Source organism: Salvelinus fontinalis, chromosome 19 (genome assembly GCF_029448725.1).
Source record: "Salvelinus fontinalis isolate EN_2023a chromosome 19, ASM2944872v1, whole genome shotgun sequence".
Taxonomy (NCBI): domain Eukaryota; kingdom Metazoa; phylum Chordata; class Actinopteri; order Salmoniformes; family Salmonidae; genus Salvelinus; species Salvelinus fontinalis.
The window spans coordinates 41,412,874-41,433,915 of NC_074683.1; the positions used below are offsets into that span (position 1 = coordinate 41,412,874).

Below are 21,042 nucleotides of genomic sequence, written 5' to 3' on the forward strand. Positions count from 1 at the left end.
AGAGCCCGTGACCGCCCCTCTCCAACCAACGTCAGACAACCCACCCACTCACACATGAAGTACATTAACCCTGACACATTCAGCACATACACACACATTATATACACACACAAACAAACACACATACATACCTATGTATTTCACCCACCCACAAATACACATATATTATCGACCCACACATACACACAACTTCGATGTACACACCAAGTTTCAATGTCATGGGTACAAGTACAGTGAAATGCCTTTCTTGAAAGCTCCAAACCCAACAATGCAGTAATCAATATCAATGTAGCACTAAAAATATCATAAGGTAGAACCAGAACACACACGACATTTTAAATAAGAAATAAGAAGAACACGAGAAAGTAAGAAGCTATATACAGGGTCAGTTCCAATACCATATTTACAATATGCAGGGATACTGCAATGATAGAGGTAGATATGTATGTATAGGGGTAAGGTGACTAGGCATCAGGATATATGAAAAACAGAGTAGCAGCAGCATAAAGTATGATTGTATATGAGTGTGTGTATTTGTGTGTTGGATTCAGTATAAATATGTGTGCATGTTATGTGTGTTGAAGTGACATTGTGTGTGTGTGTAGAGTCAGTATAAATATGTGTGCATGTTATGTGTGTTGAAGTGACATTGTGTGTGTGTAGAGTCAGTATAAATATGTGTGCATGTTATGTGTGTTGAAGTGACATTGTGTGTGTGTAGAGTCAGTATAAATATGTGTGCATGTTATGTGTGTTGAAGTGACATTGTGTGTGTGTAGAGTCAGTATAAATATGTGTGCATGTTATGTGTGTTGAAGTGACATTGTGTGTGTGTAGAGTCAGTATAAATATGTGTGCATGTTATGTGTGTTGAAGCGACATTGTGTGTGTGTAGAGTCAGTATAAATATGTGTGCATGTTATGTGTGTTGAAGTGACATTGCAGAAATCTAAATAAAATACAAGGGTCAACTCAAATAGTCCGTGTGGCCATTCTGTTAGCTATTTAGCAGTGTTATGGTTTGGGGATAGAAGCTGTCCAGGGTCCTGTTGGTGTCAGACTTGATGCACCGGGACCGCTTGTCATGCTGATGCAGAAAGAACAGATTATGGCTTGGGTGGCAGGAGTCTGACTATCTTCCGGGCCTTCCTTTCACGCCGCCTGATCAAGAGATCCTGGATGGCAGGGAGCTTGGCCCCAGTGATGTACTGGGCTGTCCACACTACCCTCTGTAGCGCCATACAATCATGGTCAGTGCTGTTGCCATACCAAGCAGTGATGCAGCCAGTCAAGATACTCACAGTGGTGCAGCTGTAGAACTTTTTAGAAGATTTGAAGGCCCATGTCAAATATTTTCAACTTCATGACTGTGCTGTGTGAGTGGACCATTTTAAGGCCTTAGTGATTTGGACACCTAGGAACTTAAATGAATGGTGTTAGCAAGTTTTTTCCAGTGTTAGGCTACTGTGTACCCATTGTACATAAGCGTGATGAGAAGAGGTGGTGATGATTGAACCATACTATACTCCTAGTAGTAAGACTCTGATGTTACTGCATGAATAGCAACATCAGCTTGGAGTTATGCAACTCCACAAACACAGCCAGACAGAACCAAAGCAATGCTCCCAAACATCAGCTAGAGAGAGAGAGAGAGACAGAGAGAGATAGAGAGAGAGAGAGTCAGAGAGAGAGAGAGAGAGAGAGAGAGTCAGAGAGAGATAGAGAGAGAGAGAGTCAGAGAGAGAGAGAGAGAGAGAGAGACAGAGAGAGATAGAGAGAGAGAGTCAGAGAGAGAGAGAGAGAGAGAGTCAGAGAGAGAGAGAGAGAGAGAGAGAGAGAGAGAGAGAGAGAGAGAGAGTCAGAGAGAGAGAGAGAGAGAGAGAGAGAGAGAGAGAGAGAGAGAGAGAGAGAGAGAGACGGAGAGAGAGACAAAGAGAGAGAGAGACAGAGAGAGAGAGAGACAGACAGACAGACAGACAGACAGACAGACAGACAGACAGACAGAGATAAAGAGAGAGAGCGAGAGAGAGACAGAGAGAGAGCGAGAGAGAGAGAGAGAGAGAGAGAGAGAGAGAGAGAGAGAGAGGTACAGGTACAGACTCAGTGAGCACAGTCTGCCTATAGAGACCGGTCATCACAGACAAACCTGGCTGCCCAGAGAGGACAGGCTGTGCTCACTCTGTTCCAGGGGAGAGGTAGAGACAGAGCTGCATTTCCTATTACACTGTGACAAATACTCAGACCTAAGAGAATATTTCTTTCCCAAAATTATAATTCAAAACAAAGAATTTGAAACTATAAAAGATGAAGAAAAAATCAAATATTTATTGGGTGAAAAGCCAAAATGTGCAGTTTCGGCAGCCAAATATGTGTCCTCCTGCCACAACCTGAGGGACAGCCAGTGAAAAGTGCAAAGTAATGTTGATAATATTTCCCATCTTGTTTTGTTTTGTCTTTCATACCAGGTCATGTGTCTTCCCAGTCATGTTGAGGCTGGTCTACTAGTGTTGCTTTAATTTATTGTTGTTCTGATTAATATTGTTGTTGTAGTTGTTGTTAATGGTAATCCCATGTCCACTACTACTATTAGTATTGCTGTTGGTCCCACCATTTATTTATATATAAATATATATATATTTTGTATATATATACATATATATTTTTTTTTCCCGATATGTATACTTTGACAATGTAAGTAATAATGAACTTGCCATGTCAATAAAGTCAATTGAATTGAATTGAGAGAGAGAGAGAGAGAGACACAGAGATAGAGAGAGAGACAGACAGACAGAGAGACAAGAGGAAGCGATTGAGAAGTACAGAAAGAGAGAGAGAGAGGGGGGGGGTTGGTAATAAAGCTAAAGATGTAAGGGGCCCACTGAGGACAGTCTGAGGAGCAGACGTTAATGAAGGACTCAGGCTAACGAACTGCCCTGAGTAAAAACCCAGCACAGCACCACTCCACACACACAGCAATGTAATTAGTCCTCGGTTTGTGTGTATGTGTGTATCTCGTTTTTACTCTCTCATAACTTGCTTAGAAGTTGTTCCAAACGTAAAATGTCAAAGTGTTTAAGGTTAAGTTCAGGCATTAACAATGAAAGGTTAAGGTAAGCGTTAAGGTTTGGGATAGGCTTGAAACAAAATATAAAAACAACTTTCATACGCTGGATTCAAACGTTAAACCTTTGGAATCAGAGACAGATGCTTACGCCCGTCTGCCATCCCCGCCCACACCACACCACACAACATCTAAACCTAAATGAAGGTAACAGTGTTCAGTGTTGCCCCTAGTGGCCAGTTTCCACATCATTTCCCAAAGTCCTCAGACATGGATGGACGTCCAATACTGACTTGTATCACGGGTGACCTGTCTGTGTAGTGAGCTAGTAGGTACATTCATAGCAATCCAAACTCTGAAGAACACACACCTGCACACCTACACACACAGACACACTGTCTCTGTGTCTTTAAAATGGTAAGTGGTGTACATACATGATCTCTCCTTGAAGAGCTGAACCCATCTCTCCCAAAACACACAAAGGCTTTTAACAGCAATAAAGTGTTCCGTGTTCTCCTGGTTCCCCAGGGAAAACGCTTCCACATTCTGCCAGCCAGCCAGCCATCCAGCCAGCCAGCTGCCCTGACATCCACCGTCTGGACGATTAGCATCATTAGAACATCAGCTCTACTACTCAATGAGACACACATACACACACACACACACACACACACACACACACACACACACACACACACACACAGAGAGAGAGAGAGAGAGAGAGAGAGAGAGAGAGAGAGAGAGAGAGAGAGACTCATTGTGATGACTCTTCACACACTCTTCTCTCTATCTTTCTCTCATAATCTCTCTCTATCTGTCTCTCTCTTTCTCTCTCTCATACTTGATGAGACACTCATCCCATGATGTCTGTTCAAACACGAAACACCATTCACTGGTGTCATGTCTCTGTCAAATCACTGACTAATTTATTAGTGTATAAGTAGGCCAAGCAAATTGCATGTCGATTCTATGGCCAATAGAGAGTAATATTGCTCTTTATTGAAAGATAACGGAGAATAAGGGAAGAAATGAGATGAAGGAGGAGTGGAACATAGTTGAGATTCATAGGAGGAGAGAGGGAGGGAGGGAAGAGAGAGAGGGAGGGAAGAGAGAGAGAGATCTAGTGTACGTGTTGTCTTTGCTTTGGCAACAAGAGATGTGCTTTGCTGTCACTCCACCGAAGTCCATTAGTTCATTTTGAATGTGACATGACCACCAACGCTGCACCATCCCTTCCTGCTAGTCTGTTTTCTGGTTGCACGATCCAGACTATGTCAACGCTTAATTGCTTTTAGAAGGTTCTGGTTTAGTGTCAGGGAGAGTTAAGACAACAGACTATTTGAGGAAGCTGACTTCATGTGCTGCTGGAGGACTGTATGTACTTTTAGGAGTTTTCTACTTCAGAGAAGCTCACAAACTTTCTCTCTCTCTCTCTATCTCGATCCCTGCCTCTCCCTCCCTCAGTCTATACTCTTATGAACAGGGCCTATGACTTTACCGAAGCAAGGTTCTGTAGTAGTAAGGTGGTGTTGACAATGGCATGGTATTCTAGTGTTAGAGTGTAATATCTAACATGTCTGAACTATGTGTTTCTTCATTCCAGCTCCTCTGACTGACAAGCCACCAAAGATCCTTTATCCTTCTGAGAACAAGATCAGCAACATGGAGCTACAGCTAGGTAAGAGCTTGGGCTGTATTACCTTTTTATTATCTGTAGGAGCTGTGTGTGTGTGCCTGTATTTGCTGTCAGGTGTGTGATGTGGCTACTAATCTGAACAGGTTTGTTTCAGTACGCTATGGACTGTGAGCTTCACCAAACCTCTCCTTTTCTCTCTCTATCTGTGGTCCTGCTGTGTTTTCCTCTATAATCTCTGAATCTCTCTTTCTCTCCTCTGTGGTGCTGAATACTAGAGTTGTGGCTGTGTGTACTCCAGAGAGAGAGAAAGAGACCCAGAACAAGAACTGCATCGCTACACGTCTGAGAAAGCGATGACTTCACACATCCTCTCAGTCTATAACTTCCCTTTCTCAGACAGATTGATGATGACAGTTTTACCTCTGGAAGAAGAACACTGACACTGTAACAACAACAAAATCTGTGTATGCAAATGGTGTTTACAAATGGTGCTTATGCTAATGTCCCGGTTCTGTTTCCTCAACAATGACATCTCCATATGGTGCCAGTGTTGTGTAGCGTGGTCGTCCACACGGAGAGGAGGTGGCTTACACTACCGCTGTTTGTCTTTGTTGACAGGGGTCACGGTGGGCGAGGTGTGTGTGTGTGACAGCATATTGCCTGAGTTCTGGGCACAGTCAGATGTCCACATGGTGCTTGCTGCTGTCTGAATGGCTAAACAGCTTCCCTTTGTCTGTCAGGGTGAAAGGCATCGGACGGCAGGCAGATACAGTGTGTCTGTGTCTGTGTGTTGCTCAACAGAGTGCTTTGCAGAGACAATGCCACTCCTGTCTTTGGTGTTTTGTTGTTGTTAGGGAGACAGGTGGGTTATTTAAGCAATAAGGCCCAAGGTGGTGTGGCATATGGCCAATATACCAAAAACACCCGAGGTGTCTTATTGTTGTTATAAACTAGGTACCAATGTCATTAGAGCAGTAAAAATAAATGTGTTATCATACCCATGGTATATGGTCTGATATACCACGGCTTTCAGCCAACATGTCTGACCAAGGGCGAATAGACTACCTTTAATGGACTGACATACATGCAAGCCAGTACACACAAACAAACACACACACACACACAAAAACAAACACACAAGTATACCCGGGTGTGTGGGTGCGTGTATATGTGTGTATGGTGTTGTCCACAGGGCTCCCAGCAGAGAGAGGGACGCTCAGAGACACTGAGATAAATATTTTACAGCTTGACTCCATTTTGTTTTTCTCACACACTTCCACAGAGCAGGGATGAAGAAGCCACTCCCTCCAGATGCGCTTCTCTTTTATTTAGTTGTATTTATTTATTCTCCTCTTTCTTAATATTTGTCGAGTCATGCCCCTAGCAGCTTTATGGAGCGATATGGCAGATTTACTGTGGGGAGCCGGCAGCACTGAGGGCGTCCCTGATGGAGAGAGGTGGGAGAGAAAGTGAGAGGGGAGAGTACAAGGGGGGTGGAGATAGAGAGATAAAGAAAAATAGGAGAGAGGAAGAGAGAGAAATCAAAAGAGAAAGGCATAAAAAGAGGCATAGAGAGAGAGAAAGGGAGAGAGATAGTGTGGCTAGCCAATATGGAGGCAGGAGGAAGAGAGAAAGGGATGGAAGGAGAGAGGGATGGAAGGAATAAATGAAGGAGGGAAGGAGGGCAGTAAAAGCGGTGGCGTAAGCAGAGGGATAAATCTGCAGCGAGAGAGAGACAGAGAGAGAGAGAGATGCTGGGAAACACAGACCGCTTTATCTCCTCTACAAAGCTGCTGGCCAATGCAGCTCTAACCTACCCACAATATAGCTTTAAAGAAACACACACTCATTGTACATAGGTACACACATACATACACGCACACACAGTTTTCCTAGTCAGGGCAAGTATTCCAAAAACCTCTTGGCCCCAGTTCTAACCACTATACCTCACAATCTGGAACTGCTGTTATTTTCTATATGGGATGACTTGGCTACTCCTCCATTACAGTCAATGGAGTTGTGATTGTACTGTACATTACTAGCTGTATAATACCCTCCGCCTCCAGAACACCACCTCTACTGCCAAAAGAACACCACCTCTACTACTGTACCTACAGCAGCAGATATACTGTCTGCCCCCCCCCCCCCCCCCCCCAGGGTTGAGTTGGTGCCTTTACCTTTCAAGGAATTTTGCCTTTCAAGGAATATGGGGAATGATTCATGCTGTGACGTCCCTGGAGGAGTGTCCGTCATCCCTGAAGACATTCCAATGGGAAGGGAGTGGGACACACTCTAACACACACACACCTCACAAAACACACACACACCCCACAACACACACACAACACACACACACACACCCCACAACACACACACAACACACACACACCCCACAACACACACACACATTCTCTCTCTCTGTCTCTCACATCCTTTGTTATGTTCCCTCAGGGTGATTTGTCATGGATTCGCTATCCCAGAGGAGGGGAGTGAGAGATTCGCACACGCTCACGCAGCAGTCCAACCAGAAGTGCACACACACACACACACACACACACACACACACACACACACACACACACACACACACACACACACACACACACACACACACACACACACACACACACACACACACACTCCTTGCACCATTTGTAGTGGGAGTGAGTGGGTCACACACACGCTAACGGTGCAGTCCTCTCTAAGCGTGGGATAATTGTAACTGAGGGTTTTACTAGCCCCCAAAGCCAGCAGATGGGAGCACTCTAGTGGAAAGGAATTAGACTCCATTATTTCACAGGCCAGGCTCCATCAACACAGGATAGCAGTCAAGAAGCCTGTATCTGGAAGCACAGTCATACATTTTTCACACATACAAACACACACACTTTGATGATACACACTTTGGCATTCATCAGAAATATACTGACAATCAGAGTTTGCTGACTACCCTGGTTTCCATGGTGCTTTACTGGTGGATTTGTGATAAGCATAGAGGGAGGTTGACACACACACCTCTCTGACACACACACACACTGACACATACTCCAGCTTAAAACACTAGAGCTTTGATCCGCTACAGTATGGATTCCCTCAGCACAGCCCCCACCCATCCCCCCACTCTCTCGTTCTCTCCCTCCTTCCCTCCCGTGCTCTCCCTGCTCTCTGTCTATCCGAGCTCCAGAGGCATCAGTGTGATGCAACCAACAGTCTCCCACTGTGCTGCAGTGTCATCCCCCCCCCAGTAGGAGGAGAGCACATCTATAGAACAAAAGTGTTGTGTTCAACAACACAACTGCTGTGTGGAGACTGAATGTGCCGTGATGTTCAGTAGGACTATTCAGTGTGATGATGCTACTATCGTACAATACAAGGTATGCAGAGCAGAGCTATGATGATTGTGTGGTATGAAGGAGATATGAAATGACTGGCCCCCTGCTATACCTCTATAAGCCCTCTACCCTTAAGGTGTCCATGTGCTTCCCAGCCGAAACCGTTCAGAAGAGCATACAGTATATTATGACGACGTATTTGTTAGCTTTGGACTTCGGTGAGTTTTTGGGGGGCTGTTCGTGTACACAACATTTTTTCTGAAGGCAAGCCGAAATTCAGAGCCGAAATCTACGCCCCTTCGTCAGTGATTGGTCAACAGTAGGGATTATTCATTAAAGGGACGACTTGTTTTCATGCAGATTTTTTCATTGAGAAAAACAACACCTAACATCTTAGTCAGATGTAAAATTGCACAGCTAAGATCTCCTTGGCAAAAACGTCAAAATGAATGACAGATTGCTTGAGTTGTCTTAGATTATTTCTGACCTTTTTGAGGAAGTGTACACTATACCGTCTACGGCATCTGAAAATGGACAAACAGTACTATTGAGCTTTTTTTCCTCATTTTACAAGCAAAGGTCTTTTAAGGGAGTATAGGATCACACTCGTTCGGTTCTCCTAGCCGACTTCGGCAAGCCGTCAGCCGAACTGAAGCATGCTGATGCCTTTACAATTCACACTGTTAAAAAAATGTTATCTTTCCTGCCGTCTCTCTCAGCCGTCTCTCTCAGTGGGTAGAACCACATTTGCTTTATGGTTTCAAACGCACACGCGCACACACACACACACACACAAACACACACACACATACCTTTCTGTGACACCTGACATGCCATGTTTCCGTGATAGCTGAAATTGGCTAGCTGCTGAGGCAGCCAGGTTTCTCAAGATCCACTGTAAAATTTGACGTTCGTCCAGGTAAGCAGAACATCAGGAGATTACTTCAAAACCGGTCATTATGGGCAACGGTGTGCGCTATTACCATCAAGTAGGCTTTTGCTAGGGCATTGTGGACGGGGATGGTGGATGGGCGTAAGCCGCGAGCTCCGGCTAGGCACTTGTTTAAAAAAATAAATACATGTAAACCCTATCCCTTACCTTAAATATGCACTTTTTTTCATGACCCAAAATATTGTATTTTCAGCTGTTTGAAGCTGGTGTAGTAAACCGAAAGTAAAAGACGCAAGAATGAAACTTGAGAACGGGACGCACAGAAATAGCGCACATAGAACAGATCTACTGCTTCTTAGACTTGCCCAGAAAGTTACATATTGCAGCTTTAACTCTTCGGCATTAATGCCTAAAGTTAACCTTCCGAAATTTGACGGTAATAATGGACAAACGTCAGATTTTCCAGTGAGACTGTGAGAGCTTGTTGGCTGAAGGCTGTTGAAGGTCAGGGTTCGAGTCACACGCTAAATTACTCTTTCTCTCTCTCTGCCTCGCCATTTGTATGTTTTCAGCTCAGGCACTACTTTCATCCACTCTAGTTTATGTTGTCCTTTGTACACGCTTGACTTGAGAAGGGAGTGTGAGTCTATTTGTGTGTGTATGTGTGTGCATGCATGTGTTTGTTGCATCTGTCAGAGGGAGAACATGAGAGAATTCACTGTATTCACTATCACACTATGGCCATAGCAGAGAGAGAGAGAGAGAGAGAGAGAGAGCGAGAGAGAGAGAGAGAGAAGGGTGATGAACTCTCTATTTCAGGGTTCCCCAACATTTTATGTCCAACAAATTAGGCCCGCATGTGGTTTTATTTGGCCCCCCAAGTTTTCTGAGCAGGGATGTTTTCTTTTCTTTTTTATTGTTGGACATAAAAAGACTGGAAATCTTGAAATCGTGATTTTAATTATGGAAATCTGTTCCCAAGTATTCCCACTCATAATAGAGAGATAGGTGATCATATATAAATGTAAGCAAGGTTTGAAATGATTATGTTTTAGTCAAACATTATATCTGTTTGGGCTTCTTGCAGTCAATTTACAGTCTACAAATGATTTGTAATTATGTTCCTGCCGCCCGACCATCCGCTCAAGAAAAAATTAGCCCGCGGCTAAATCTAGTTGATGGTCCCTGCTCTAGTCACAGTGCTTCTCTAATGCTATGTAATCCATCAGGGTATTGTGGTTTTTAATTAACTAACTGCATGTATCTATATCTCTGACTCCAGGGCGTTAAGGTTAGAATGCAATTTCACAATTGGCTGTGTCTGGCTAATACATGCTGTTTGTTAGGAGGTTTGTCTCACAATGCATGGAGGGCTCCATTGTAAAGGAGAAGGGTTGTGATTAGGGCTTTTGGGGTGACCGTATTATCACCACACCAGCGATCACCAGTCATGAAGGCAGTCAAATTCCACTTGACAGTTTAGTCACGGTAAATAGGCTTCTCCAAGCTCTGATGCTGATGATGGTCAATAGTAGCCTACCAAACTTGTTAACTGCCTGGTACTCAGCACTTCATCGGCCCTTAAATCACTCTGACGTCAATGCAAATGTAATCAAAAATCTAATCAAATACTTCATGAGAGCCCATGAGCTCATGTTGCTCAACATTTCTATAGGCTATGCAATTGCGCGAGAAAACAGAGTGGTGGCCTCTACTAAAAAGAGGATGATCACATCAGCTTTATATAAGCTAAGCCTACTATATTTACCAACTTTCCTAATATTAAGCACATTGCTTATCTTTACAACAAGAGTATAACCTACCTGGCTGGCATGAAAATGAATCACGGGAAAAGCGTCCTCCATTCGCTATTTAAGTGCATAGATGACGTGTATTTTTTCCCACTGCCCCTTGTTCGAGACAGGTGCATGATAATGGTCCCTTAAAAAATCATAACAAATGTCACACATACATGATTTAGTATATGTAATGATAAGATTAATGTGTTTCGTCTTGTCTAGGGGTTTTGTAAGTTTATGGGGTGTTTACTAGTCTAGGTGTTTGTATGTCTATGGTTGCCTAGATTGGTTCTCAATTAGAGGCAGCTGTTTATCGTTGTCTCTGATTGGGAACCATATTTAGGCAGCCATATTCCGTTGGGTATTTCGTGGGTTTGTTATGGCTGTCGCTCTCCTCATCCTCGGAAGAGGTGAGGAGAGAAGGATCTTCAGACCAAAATGCGGTTTCAGGGAAATAAGCCATCTTTTATTTTAAAACAACGATGAAGATGGCAACACGAAAAACAAACAAAACACTTTCACAAACTTACAAAATAACAAAACGACGTAGAACGAAACCTGAACATAAACTCACATCACTAAACGTAAACTCACGGACAGGAACGTTACATCAAAACGCACGAACAGCCAAACAGCCCCGTATGTGAAAATACATCGACAACGACGAAGACATCACAGGAGACAATCACCCACAAACAAACAGTGAGAACGCCCTACCTAAATATGACTCTTAATTAGAGGAAAACGCAAACCACCTGCCTCTAATCAAGAGCCATACCAGGTAACCCAAAACCAACATAGAAACAAATAACATAGACTGCCCACCCAAAACACATGCCCTGACCATTAACACATAAAAAACAACATAAAACAGGTCAGGACTGTTACAGGGTTATTGTCTATGTATTTATTGCTTGTGTCTGCACTTTATATATATAGCTTCACGTTCGTTTTGTTGTTTTGATTAGTTTGTTTAAGTGTTCTTCGTTTCGTTATTAATAAATAGAAGAATGTATTCGTATCACGCTGCGCCTTGGTCCTCCTCTCTTCCTCCATACAACGAACGTGACACCTAGCCCATAGGCCTATATGGTTTGTATCACAACTAAAGTGGCCAAATGTTTATCAACATTTTAAGCTAAACATTCTGATCTGCTGCATCGCCCACATTGCATTAAAAAAAATTGATGCTAGTGGTTGTATTAATTTGGGATCTATCACATCCCACAACTGTCCCAAATTAATTTGGAATATTTATTTCTCACACAGAATAGAATATGTCAACTTTTGTACTATGGGGGACAGTAGATTGACATAGGTTAGTGCTTTTGCTGTTTGTTAGGCCTACTCATCTTGTTGGCTGACGAAAAGTAAATGTGGACAGTTCTTCAAATATTTTCAATATGCACCTTGGAATTGGAAAATGATGTGTGCAGTTGCATCCCCGATGTGTCTGTCTTCACTTGTAGCCTGTGAAATGGCCCAATCACGTGATGGAGAGCCATGTGAGTGAGAGGTGCTCTGGGAGTGCGCAGCACTCAGGGAGAAGTGCACAACGCAGCACTCCGGGCCAAGGGCACAATGGCCACTGGCTGCAAAAGACATGAATTTTTTAGGGTGCATTACGGCCATACGAAGGGGATGCCATCGTGAAATTCGAGGCATTATCAAGTGCTTGTTAACCTGTTTGGGCTGCAGGGGCAGTATTGAGTAGCCGGATAAAAGGTGCCCATTTCAAACGGCCTCGTACTCAATTCTTGCTCGTACAATATGCATATTATTATTACTATTGGATAGAAAACACTCTCTAGTTTCTAAAACCGTTTGAATTATATCTGTGAGTAAAACAGAACTCATTTTGCAGCAAACTTACTGACAGGAAGTGGAAAATCTGAAATCAATGCTCTGTTCTAGGGCCTGCCTATAAATGTCCTTGATATATATCAGTATACATGCACTTCATACGTCTTCCACTAGATGTCGACAGGCAGTGAGAGAAGAAATGGAGTGTATAACTTGATCTGGGGTCGAATAAAAGCTCTTTTTTATGACGTGTCACCAGTTTCCTGTTTTCTGGAGAGCGCGTGAAGGGACCTGGTTTTGCCTTCTGTACAGCTGTCGTTATAGACGACTAATATCTCCGGCTTTGATTTTATTTGATACATGTGACAATATCATCGTAAAGTATGTTTTTTCAATATAGTTTTATTAGATTATTGACATTTTTTCGGGACGTTAGGCGTGTTGCTTTGTCTGCGTATGTTCAGGAAGGTGAGCTTCGCCCCACTTTGCTAGCTTTCCGTGCTAATTTTCTGGAGAAGAGGACATTCTAAATCCAAACAACGATTGTTCTGGACAAAGGACCCCTTGTACAACATTCTGATGGAAGATCAGCAAAAGTAGGACCCATTTTATGATGTTATTTCATATATCTGTCGTACATGTGAACTAGTAGTTTGCAGCCAGGTTTTGGGCACGCTCTCGCCATAACGTAAACTGCATATCGTAATGAAGATATTTTTAGAATTCTAACATGGCGATTGCATTAAGAACTAGTGTATCTATCATTTCCTATACAACATGTATTTTTTAGTTATGTTTATGAATAGTTATTTGGTCAGAATATGTGAGTGTCAGAAAAATATCCGGACGTTGTGGGAAAAAGATGCTACGTTAGCACAATGTATAACCACTGATTTCAGCTCTAAATATGCACATTTTCGAACAAAACATAAGTGTATGTATAACCTAAAGTTATAGGACTGTCATCTGATGAAGCTTATCAAGGTTAGTCAAAAATTATATATCTTTTGCTGGTTTGTTACGATCGCTAACTTTTGCTGCTGGGGAATGGCTTGTGTTTCTGGCTATTGTGGTAAGCTAGTATAATGCTATATTTTGTTTTTGCTGTAAAACACTTAAGAAATCGGAAATATTGGCTGGAATCACAAGATGCCTGTCTTTAATTTGCTGTACACCATGTATTTTTCAGAAATGTTTTATGATGAGTATTTAGGTATTTGACGTTGGTGTCTGTAATTACTCTGGCTGCTTCGGTGCCATTTCTGACGGTAGCTGTGATGGTAGCTGCAATGTAAAACTGATTTATAGCTCAAATATGCAAATTTTTCGAACAAAACAGATTTATTGAATAACATGTTATAAGACTGTCATCTGATGTAGTTGTTTCTTGGTTAATTTGGTTGGTTCTTGGTTAGTTAGGTTGGTTTTCTGCATGCTACCTGTGCTGTGAAAAATGTCTGTCCTTTTTTGTATTTGGTGGTGAGCTAACATAAATATACGTGGTGTTTTCGCTGTAAAACATTTTAAAAATCGGACATGTTGGCTGGATTCACAAGATGTTTATCTTTCAAATGCTGTATTGGACTTGTTAATGTGTGAAAGTTAAATATTTCAAAAATATATATTTTGAATTTCGCGCCCTGCACTTGAGCTGGCTGTTGTCATAAGTATACCGACCTCGGGCTTGCAGCCAGAAGAAGTTAAATTGTGAATGAGAGACTGATGAAGTGTGTACACCCTGTGCAATAAAACACAGCAGAGCTCATGCCTTTCAAGCAACTTTTTTCAAATCATCATTAGTTGCATCATGCAGCCTTACAATGTATTAAAAATCAATCAAAACGTATAGCCCAACGTTTGTAGAACAACTAAAGTTGCATTCATAGCTCTAAATTAAGCATATAGGAGCACCAGTTTCTTTCTTAATTGCTCAGCACAGAATAGCCGCATGTGCGCACTCCCTCAAATTGTTTGCAGAAAATATCCTTTGTATTTTATTCAGCTTTGTTCAATTCTATTCTTCATACTATAAAATAGTATAACATAATGCCTGGGAATTATAAGTAAATGTTTTCTGCTAAATGAACTAGTGTAGCCCACAGCCATATGTTATAGCTAGATCAGGACCTAACATATGGACAACTCACAGTATGCTATTCTGTTCTTCTGAAATAGACTACATTTTCTTCATATCATGCTTCTTTAGACCTGTCTAAAATAAATAATGGATTTATTGTTAAGCTGTAGGCTATATTACATGGATTTATTAGACTTTTTAAAATGTAGATGTTCCAAAGGTCTGCATTAGTGGCTTGTGTGGAAGCCAGGAGATGCTAAATGTGTTTAATTAACGGTAAATTACCGTGAGACCGACAGTTATTTGCTTGATAATCACCTGCTGATGAAATGTCATTGCCACCACAGCCCTAGTTGTGATCAGTGCAGCTTGTCCTCAGTGAAAACCATATTGGTGAAGGGTTGCGGTCAATTTCATTTCAACTCCATCAATTCAGTACATCGAATTAATGAATTTATGCATTGAGAAATCCTCCTTAAACGTAAATGTAACTTTTGATTGATTTTCTCTTCGATTAACCTCTTCACATGACTGAATTGAAATTGAATTGCCCAGGTCCCATATGGGGTTTAGAAACATTCTGGAGATTTCTGCCTCATCACTCTGTACTGTACCGTTCCGTTCCCACTAAGAAGACCCGGTGGTAAGTAACCCACAGTAAATGCCACGGCAACTGGGGTTGCTGCGAAACAAAGCTAACTGTTTAAGCGTGTGAACATTTGTCATTAATCACTGAGCGTGGAGCCCATAGTAGAGGCCAATGATTAACGAGCTAACAGCATGGCTACACAGACCCTACAAGATGGAGGGAGATGATAAGGAGGGAGGGAGGGATGAGAGAGAGAGAGCGTGAGAGAGGGTGGGAGAAAGGGAGCGATGGAGATATAAAGGGGAGAGGGAGGGGGGGATAGAGAGAGAGAGGGGGATGGAGGGAGGGAGGGAGAGATGTATAAAGGGGAGAGAGAGGGAGGGAGGGAGGGATATATAAAAGGGGAAGGGAAGGGGGGATAGAGAGAGAGAGAGGGATGGAGGGAGGGAGGGAGAGATGTATAAAGGGGAGAGAGAGGGAGGGAGGGGAGGGATATATAAAGGGGGGAGGGAGGGATATATAAAGGGGGAAGGGAGGGGGGATAGAGAGAGAGAGGGATGGAGGGAGGGAGGGAGAGATGTATAAAGGGGAGAGAGAGGGAGGGAGGGAGGGAGGGAGGGATATATAAAGGGGGGAGGGAGGGGGGGTAGAGAGAGAGAGAGGGATGGAGGGAGGGAGGGAGGGAGAGATGTATAAAGGGGAGAGAGAGGGAGGGAGGGAGGGATATATAAAGGGGGGAGGGAGGGGGGGTAGAGAGAGAGAGAGGGATGGAGGGAGGGAGGGAGAGATGTATAAAGGGGAGAGAGAGGGAGGGAGGGAGGGAGGGAGGGATATATAAAGGGGAGAGGGAGGGAGGGATATATAAAGGGGGGGATAGGAAGGAGATGGACAGTACATTTAACAGCCATAATATGTGAAGTGCACCCACACATTCTGTTCCTTTCCATTCATGGCTGATGGAATTACTGCTATAATGGCCAGGTAATTATTCTGTAGGACATTTGGCTTTACCTTACAAAAGACTGAATTATGTATTCAGGCGTGCGCGCGTGTGCGTGCGCGCGTGTGCGTGCGCGCGTGCGCGCGTGTGCGTGCGCGCGTGTGCGTGTGTGTGCGTGTCTGTTTCAAGTTTTATTAGTCATATGTACAGGATTCACACGGTCCAATGAAATGCTTACTTGCAGGCTCCTCCTCAACAATGCAGCAACAATAAGAAGTAATAAAAGCATGTGTGTGCATCAATTTCAGCATTGTCTTTTAAAAAGGCCATTATTATGTATTCATGGTGCTTTTTAGGGTAGAACTTGGTTAAACTACACTTCATCAAAAGCAGCAATATGGTATATGTATATGTTAACCCAGTTAGATAGACTATGTTGTTTGTTAAAGCCTAAACACAGGCCTGTTTAGTACATGTCAGAGTACAACCTGTCAGAGTAAAGAGCATCTGAAAGACCCTGTCGCTCCTCACACACACACCACAGGAGGTTGGTGGCACCTTAATTGGGGAGGACGGGCTCATGGTAATGACGAGTGGAATAGGTGGAATGGTATCAAACAGATGGTTCTACGTGGCTGATGCCATTCCATTTGCACCTTCTGGCCATTGTTATGAGCCGTCCTCCCCTCATCAGCCTCCTGTGACACACCCACTCTCCAGAAGGAAATGGCTCATAAGTAGACCACTTCAGGTGTGTGGTTAGAAGGGTCTTATTGCCAACCATATGTCTGGGGAGAGGGAAGGAGGAAGGGGAAGATGGTTAGGATAGAGGGTTAGGATTAGTGGAAGTTGTCAGAAGACCCCTTCTGTTCCCTTACGAAATGATTGTGTTGAGAATGATGCATTGGACTTACACTGTATAGCGATTTCACGGGGAAAGAGCGAGAGGGAGAGAGAAAGAGATGGGAGAGAGAGGGGGAAGAGAAACGGGAAAGAGAGAGGGGGGTGTTGGAAGATAAGGTATGCAGAGTAATAGAGAGAAAGGTGAAATGGGGGAGAACGGAGATTGAGGATGAGAAAGGGGGAAAGAGAGGACGAGTGCGAGAAAAACAGAGACAGGGGTAGAGTGAGAGGTGGAAGGAGACAGGGAGGGATTGGGGGACAGATGGAATGACATGCGTGAACAGCAAAGTGAGCTGGGGAAAAGGCTGCTTTGCCATTCACTTTGAAGCCTGCTCCACTTCTGTCTGTCTTGCATAACAGAACCAAGGAAAACAAGGCAAGAAGAGAGAGGAGGGGAGAAGGGAGAAGAGAGAGGAGGGGATGAGGGAGAAGAGAGAGGAGGGGAGGAGGGAGAAGAGAGAGGGGAGGAGGAGGGAGAAGAGAGATGGAGGGAGGAGGAGAGAGAAGAGAGATGAGGGAGGAGAGGAGAGAGAAGAGAGATGATGGGAGATGGAGGGAGAAGAGAGAGGAGGGGAGGAGGGAGAAGAGAGAGGAGGGGAGGAGAGAGAAGAGAGAGGAGGGAGGAGGGAGAAGAGAGAGGATGGGGAAGGGAGAAGAGAGAGGAGGGGAGGAGAGAGAAGAGAGAGGAGGGGAGGAGGGAGAAGAGAGAGGAGGGGAGGAGAGAGAAGAGAGAGGAGGGGAGGAGGGAGAAGAGAGAGGAGGGGAGGAGGGAGAAGAGAGAGGAGGGGAGGAGGGAGAAGAGAGAGGAGGGGAGGAGAGAGAAGAGAGAGGAGGGGAGGAGGGAGAAGAGAGAGGAGGTGAGGAGGGAGAAGAGAGAGGAGGGGAGGAGGGAGAAGAGAGAGGAGGGGAGGAGGGAGAAGAGAGAGGAGGGGAGGAGGGAGAAGAGAGAGGAGGGGAGGAGGGAGAAGAGAGAGGAGGGGAGGAGGGAGAAGAGAGAGGAGGGGAGGAGAGAGAAGAGAGAGGAGGGGAGGAGGGAGAAGAGAGAGGAGGGGAGGAGGGAGAAGAGAGAGGAGGGGAGGAGAGAGAAGAGAGAGGAGGGGAGGAGGGAGAAAAGAGAGGGCGCCGAGAGACAGGAGGACACATCCAATTCAGAGCTTCTGATGCTTCCGCTCTCCCATTGGCTAGATGAGGATTTGGGGATTGTCACCAGAATCTGGGTTGTGATTGGCTAAAAGTGTTCAGTGCAAGGTCAAATGAGGTTTAGGACTTTAGATTACTCAGAGGGAAAGAGAGAGAGGGAGAGGGAGACATGAAGACATGAGACATGAAGAAAGGGTGATAGAAAGAGAGAAAGCAGGGCTATTAGTGAGAGAGTTAAAGATGAAGGTGTGTGTGTGTGTGCATGGTACAGTGTCATAGTAAGGAGCATGTGCATGGCATATATATATATATATATTGCACCCAAAAGATTCCTTTATTATCTCTCCTCTCTCCTGCATAGGAAACAGGCAAAGCACACACGCACCCACACACACACACACACACACTCGGATCCTCCTTAATTGCCATCTGCAATCTGCATGCTGTACACAATCAGTAATTTGTGCAGAAGCGCGGTACGGGGTAAATTACTGAGGCTCATTTACATGTGTGTTAATGGACTTCCTTACTTACTGGAGGAGACTGCTCTCTCTCGCATTCTCTCTTTCACACTCTCACACACTCACTCACTCACTCACTCACTCACTCACACACTCACACACACACACACACTCACACACTCACACACACACACACTGCCTGTCTCTTTCTCTGTGTGTATGGGTCCAAGGAAAAATAAGTAAAAGAGAGAGAGAACAACGTATGGTGGTGAATTTATCAGTGGCCAATGCAGCCCGGCGTCAAAGCTAGCTAGCCAGACCGACCGTAGTGTTAGCCATGTCTTCAATCTCCAGAGCTTAGTACACCAAATCATGTGAATCCTGTCAGACTCTTCTCTTAACTCACTGTAGAGATAGAAAGCTATAGTAAACAGCAATCCTACACTGTCCTCCACCCCTCCTCTCCCCTCTCCACTCTGTCCCCTATCTCTATCCCCTCTCCACTCTGTCCCCTATCTCCCTCTCCTCTCCACTCTGTCCCCTATCTCTCCTCTCCACTCTGTCCCCTATCTCTATCCCCTCTCCACTCTGTCCCCTATCTCCCTCTCCTCTCCACTCTGTCCTCTATCTCTCTCCCCTCTCTACTCTGTCCCCTATCTCTCTCTCCCCTCTCCACTCTGTCCCCTATCTCTCTCCTCTCCACTATGTCCCCTATCTCTCTCCACTCTGTCCTCCATCCCTCTTCTCCCCTCTCCACTCTGTCCCCTATCTCTCAACCCTCTCCACTCTGTCCCCTATCTCTCTCCCCTCTCCACTCTGTCCCCTATCTCTCTCCCACCTCTACTCTGTCCCCTATCTCTCTCCCTCTCCACTCTATCCCCTATCTCTCTCTCCTCTCCACTCTGTCCCCTATCTCTCTCCCCTCTCCACTCTGTCCTCCATCCCTCCTCTCCCCTCTCCACTCTGCCCCCTATCTCTCTCCCCTCTCCACTCTGTCCCCTATCTCTCTCCCCTCTCCACTCTGTCCTCATCCCTCCTCTCCCCTCCTCACTCTGTCCCCTATCTATCTCCCCTCTCCACTCTGTCCTCCAACCCTCCTCTCCCCGCTCCACTCTGTACCCTATCTCTCTCCACTCTCCATTCTGTCCTCCATCCCTCCTCTCCCCTCTCCACTCTGTCCCCTATATATCTCCCCTCTCTACTCTGTCCTCCATCCCTCCTCTCCCCTCTCCACTCTGTCCCCTATATATCTCCCCTCTCCACTCTGTCCTCCAACCCTCCTCTCCCCTCTCCACTCTGTCCCCTATCTCTCTCCCCTCTCCACTCTGTCCCCTATCTCTCTCTCCTCTCCTCTCCTCTCCACTCTGTACCCTATATCTCTCTACTCTGTACCCTATCTCTCTCTCCTCTCCACTCTATCCCCTATCTCTCTCTCCCCTCTCCACTCTGTTCCCTCTCTCTCCTCTCCTCTCCACTCTGTCCCCTATCTCTCTCTCTCCTCTCCTCTCCACTCTGTCCCCTATCTCCCTCTCCTCTCCACTCTGTCCCCTATCTCCCTCTCCTCTCCACTCTGTCCCCTATCTCTCTCTCCTCTCCACTCTGTCCCCTATATCCCTCTCCTCTCCACTCTATCCCCTATCTCTCTCTCTCTCCTCTCCACTGCTCTGTTTTCCTCTCCATCCTCTCTACCCTTCTCTATCCTCTCTCCTTTCTTCCAATTCTCAGCTCTTTCCCCTTCTTCCCCTCTTCTCTCCTCTCTCCATCCTCTGGAAGGTGTAATCAGTGTAGAACAAAGGAATGGTGACTTTTTAACTACAGGCTCTGTTTTTCTTAATGACTGCCCTCCATGCCAATAATTACTCCCTGGATTTAAATAAAACATACACACACCACACACACACAGTGGTTACTAAGCAACAGTCACACAGCTGAGGGTATTGTGGTATTGTGTGTGTTAGTGTGTTCTGGTTCTGTGATACGTCAAGTCAATTCTGGTTCTGTGATACGTCAAGTAAACTTTCTTAGCAGATAACAACAACATGACAACAACAGTAGCTGTAGATGATGTAATGAAAAGGTGGAGGGTGGTTGGTAATGGAGGACATCAGGCGGATCCACGTCTGGGTGTTGGGCAGAACCCCTAGGTCCTGGAGAACAGAAGTTAAAGGGAACAGGGGAGTGGACAGAGATGTAAACAAGCAAACACACAGGTTACATGTCGATCAGGTTTGTAAAAATACAAGAATTGATTGGTTTAATTTAAATTAAATGTTTGATTAGACATGCAATAATGCTAATTGCAGACATAGAAAAGAAAGAAAGGATACCTGTGTAATTTTTAACGTTAGAGGGGTTGATGAGGGTGGTAAGGAATGAGAGGAGGTCTCCAGAGATGGAAAAGGGAGGAGG

At 44.6% G+C, this 21,042-nt stretch overlaps 1 protein-coding gene across 6 annotated transcripts in view; it reads left to right on the plus strand.

Moving 5' to 3' along the window:
• The window catches only part of LOC129816739 (interleukin-1 receptor accessory protein-like 1-B), a 347,946-nt gene that overhangs the window by 234,106 nt on the left and 92,798 nt on the right, over positions 1 to 21,042 (plus strand). For all 6 annotated transcript variants that reach the window (XM_055871558.1, XM_055871562.1, XM_055871561.1 and 3 more), the window contains exon 6: positions 4,665 to 4,739. In XM_055871558.1, coding sequence (XP_055727533.1) covers positions 4,665 to 4,739 — 75 coding nt within the window. The remainder of the gene's footprint in view (positions 1 to 4,664; positions 4,740 to 21,042) is intronic.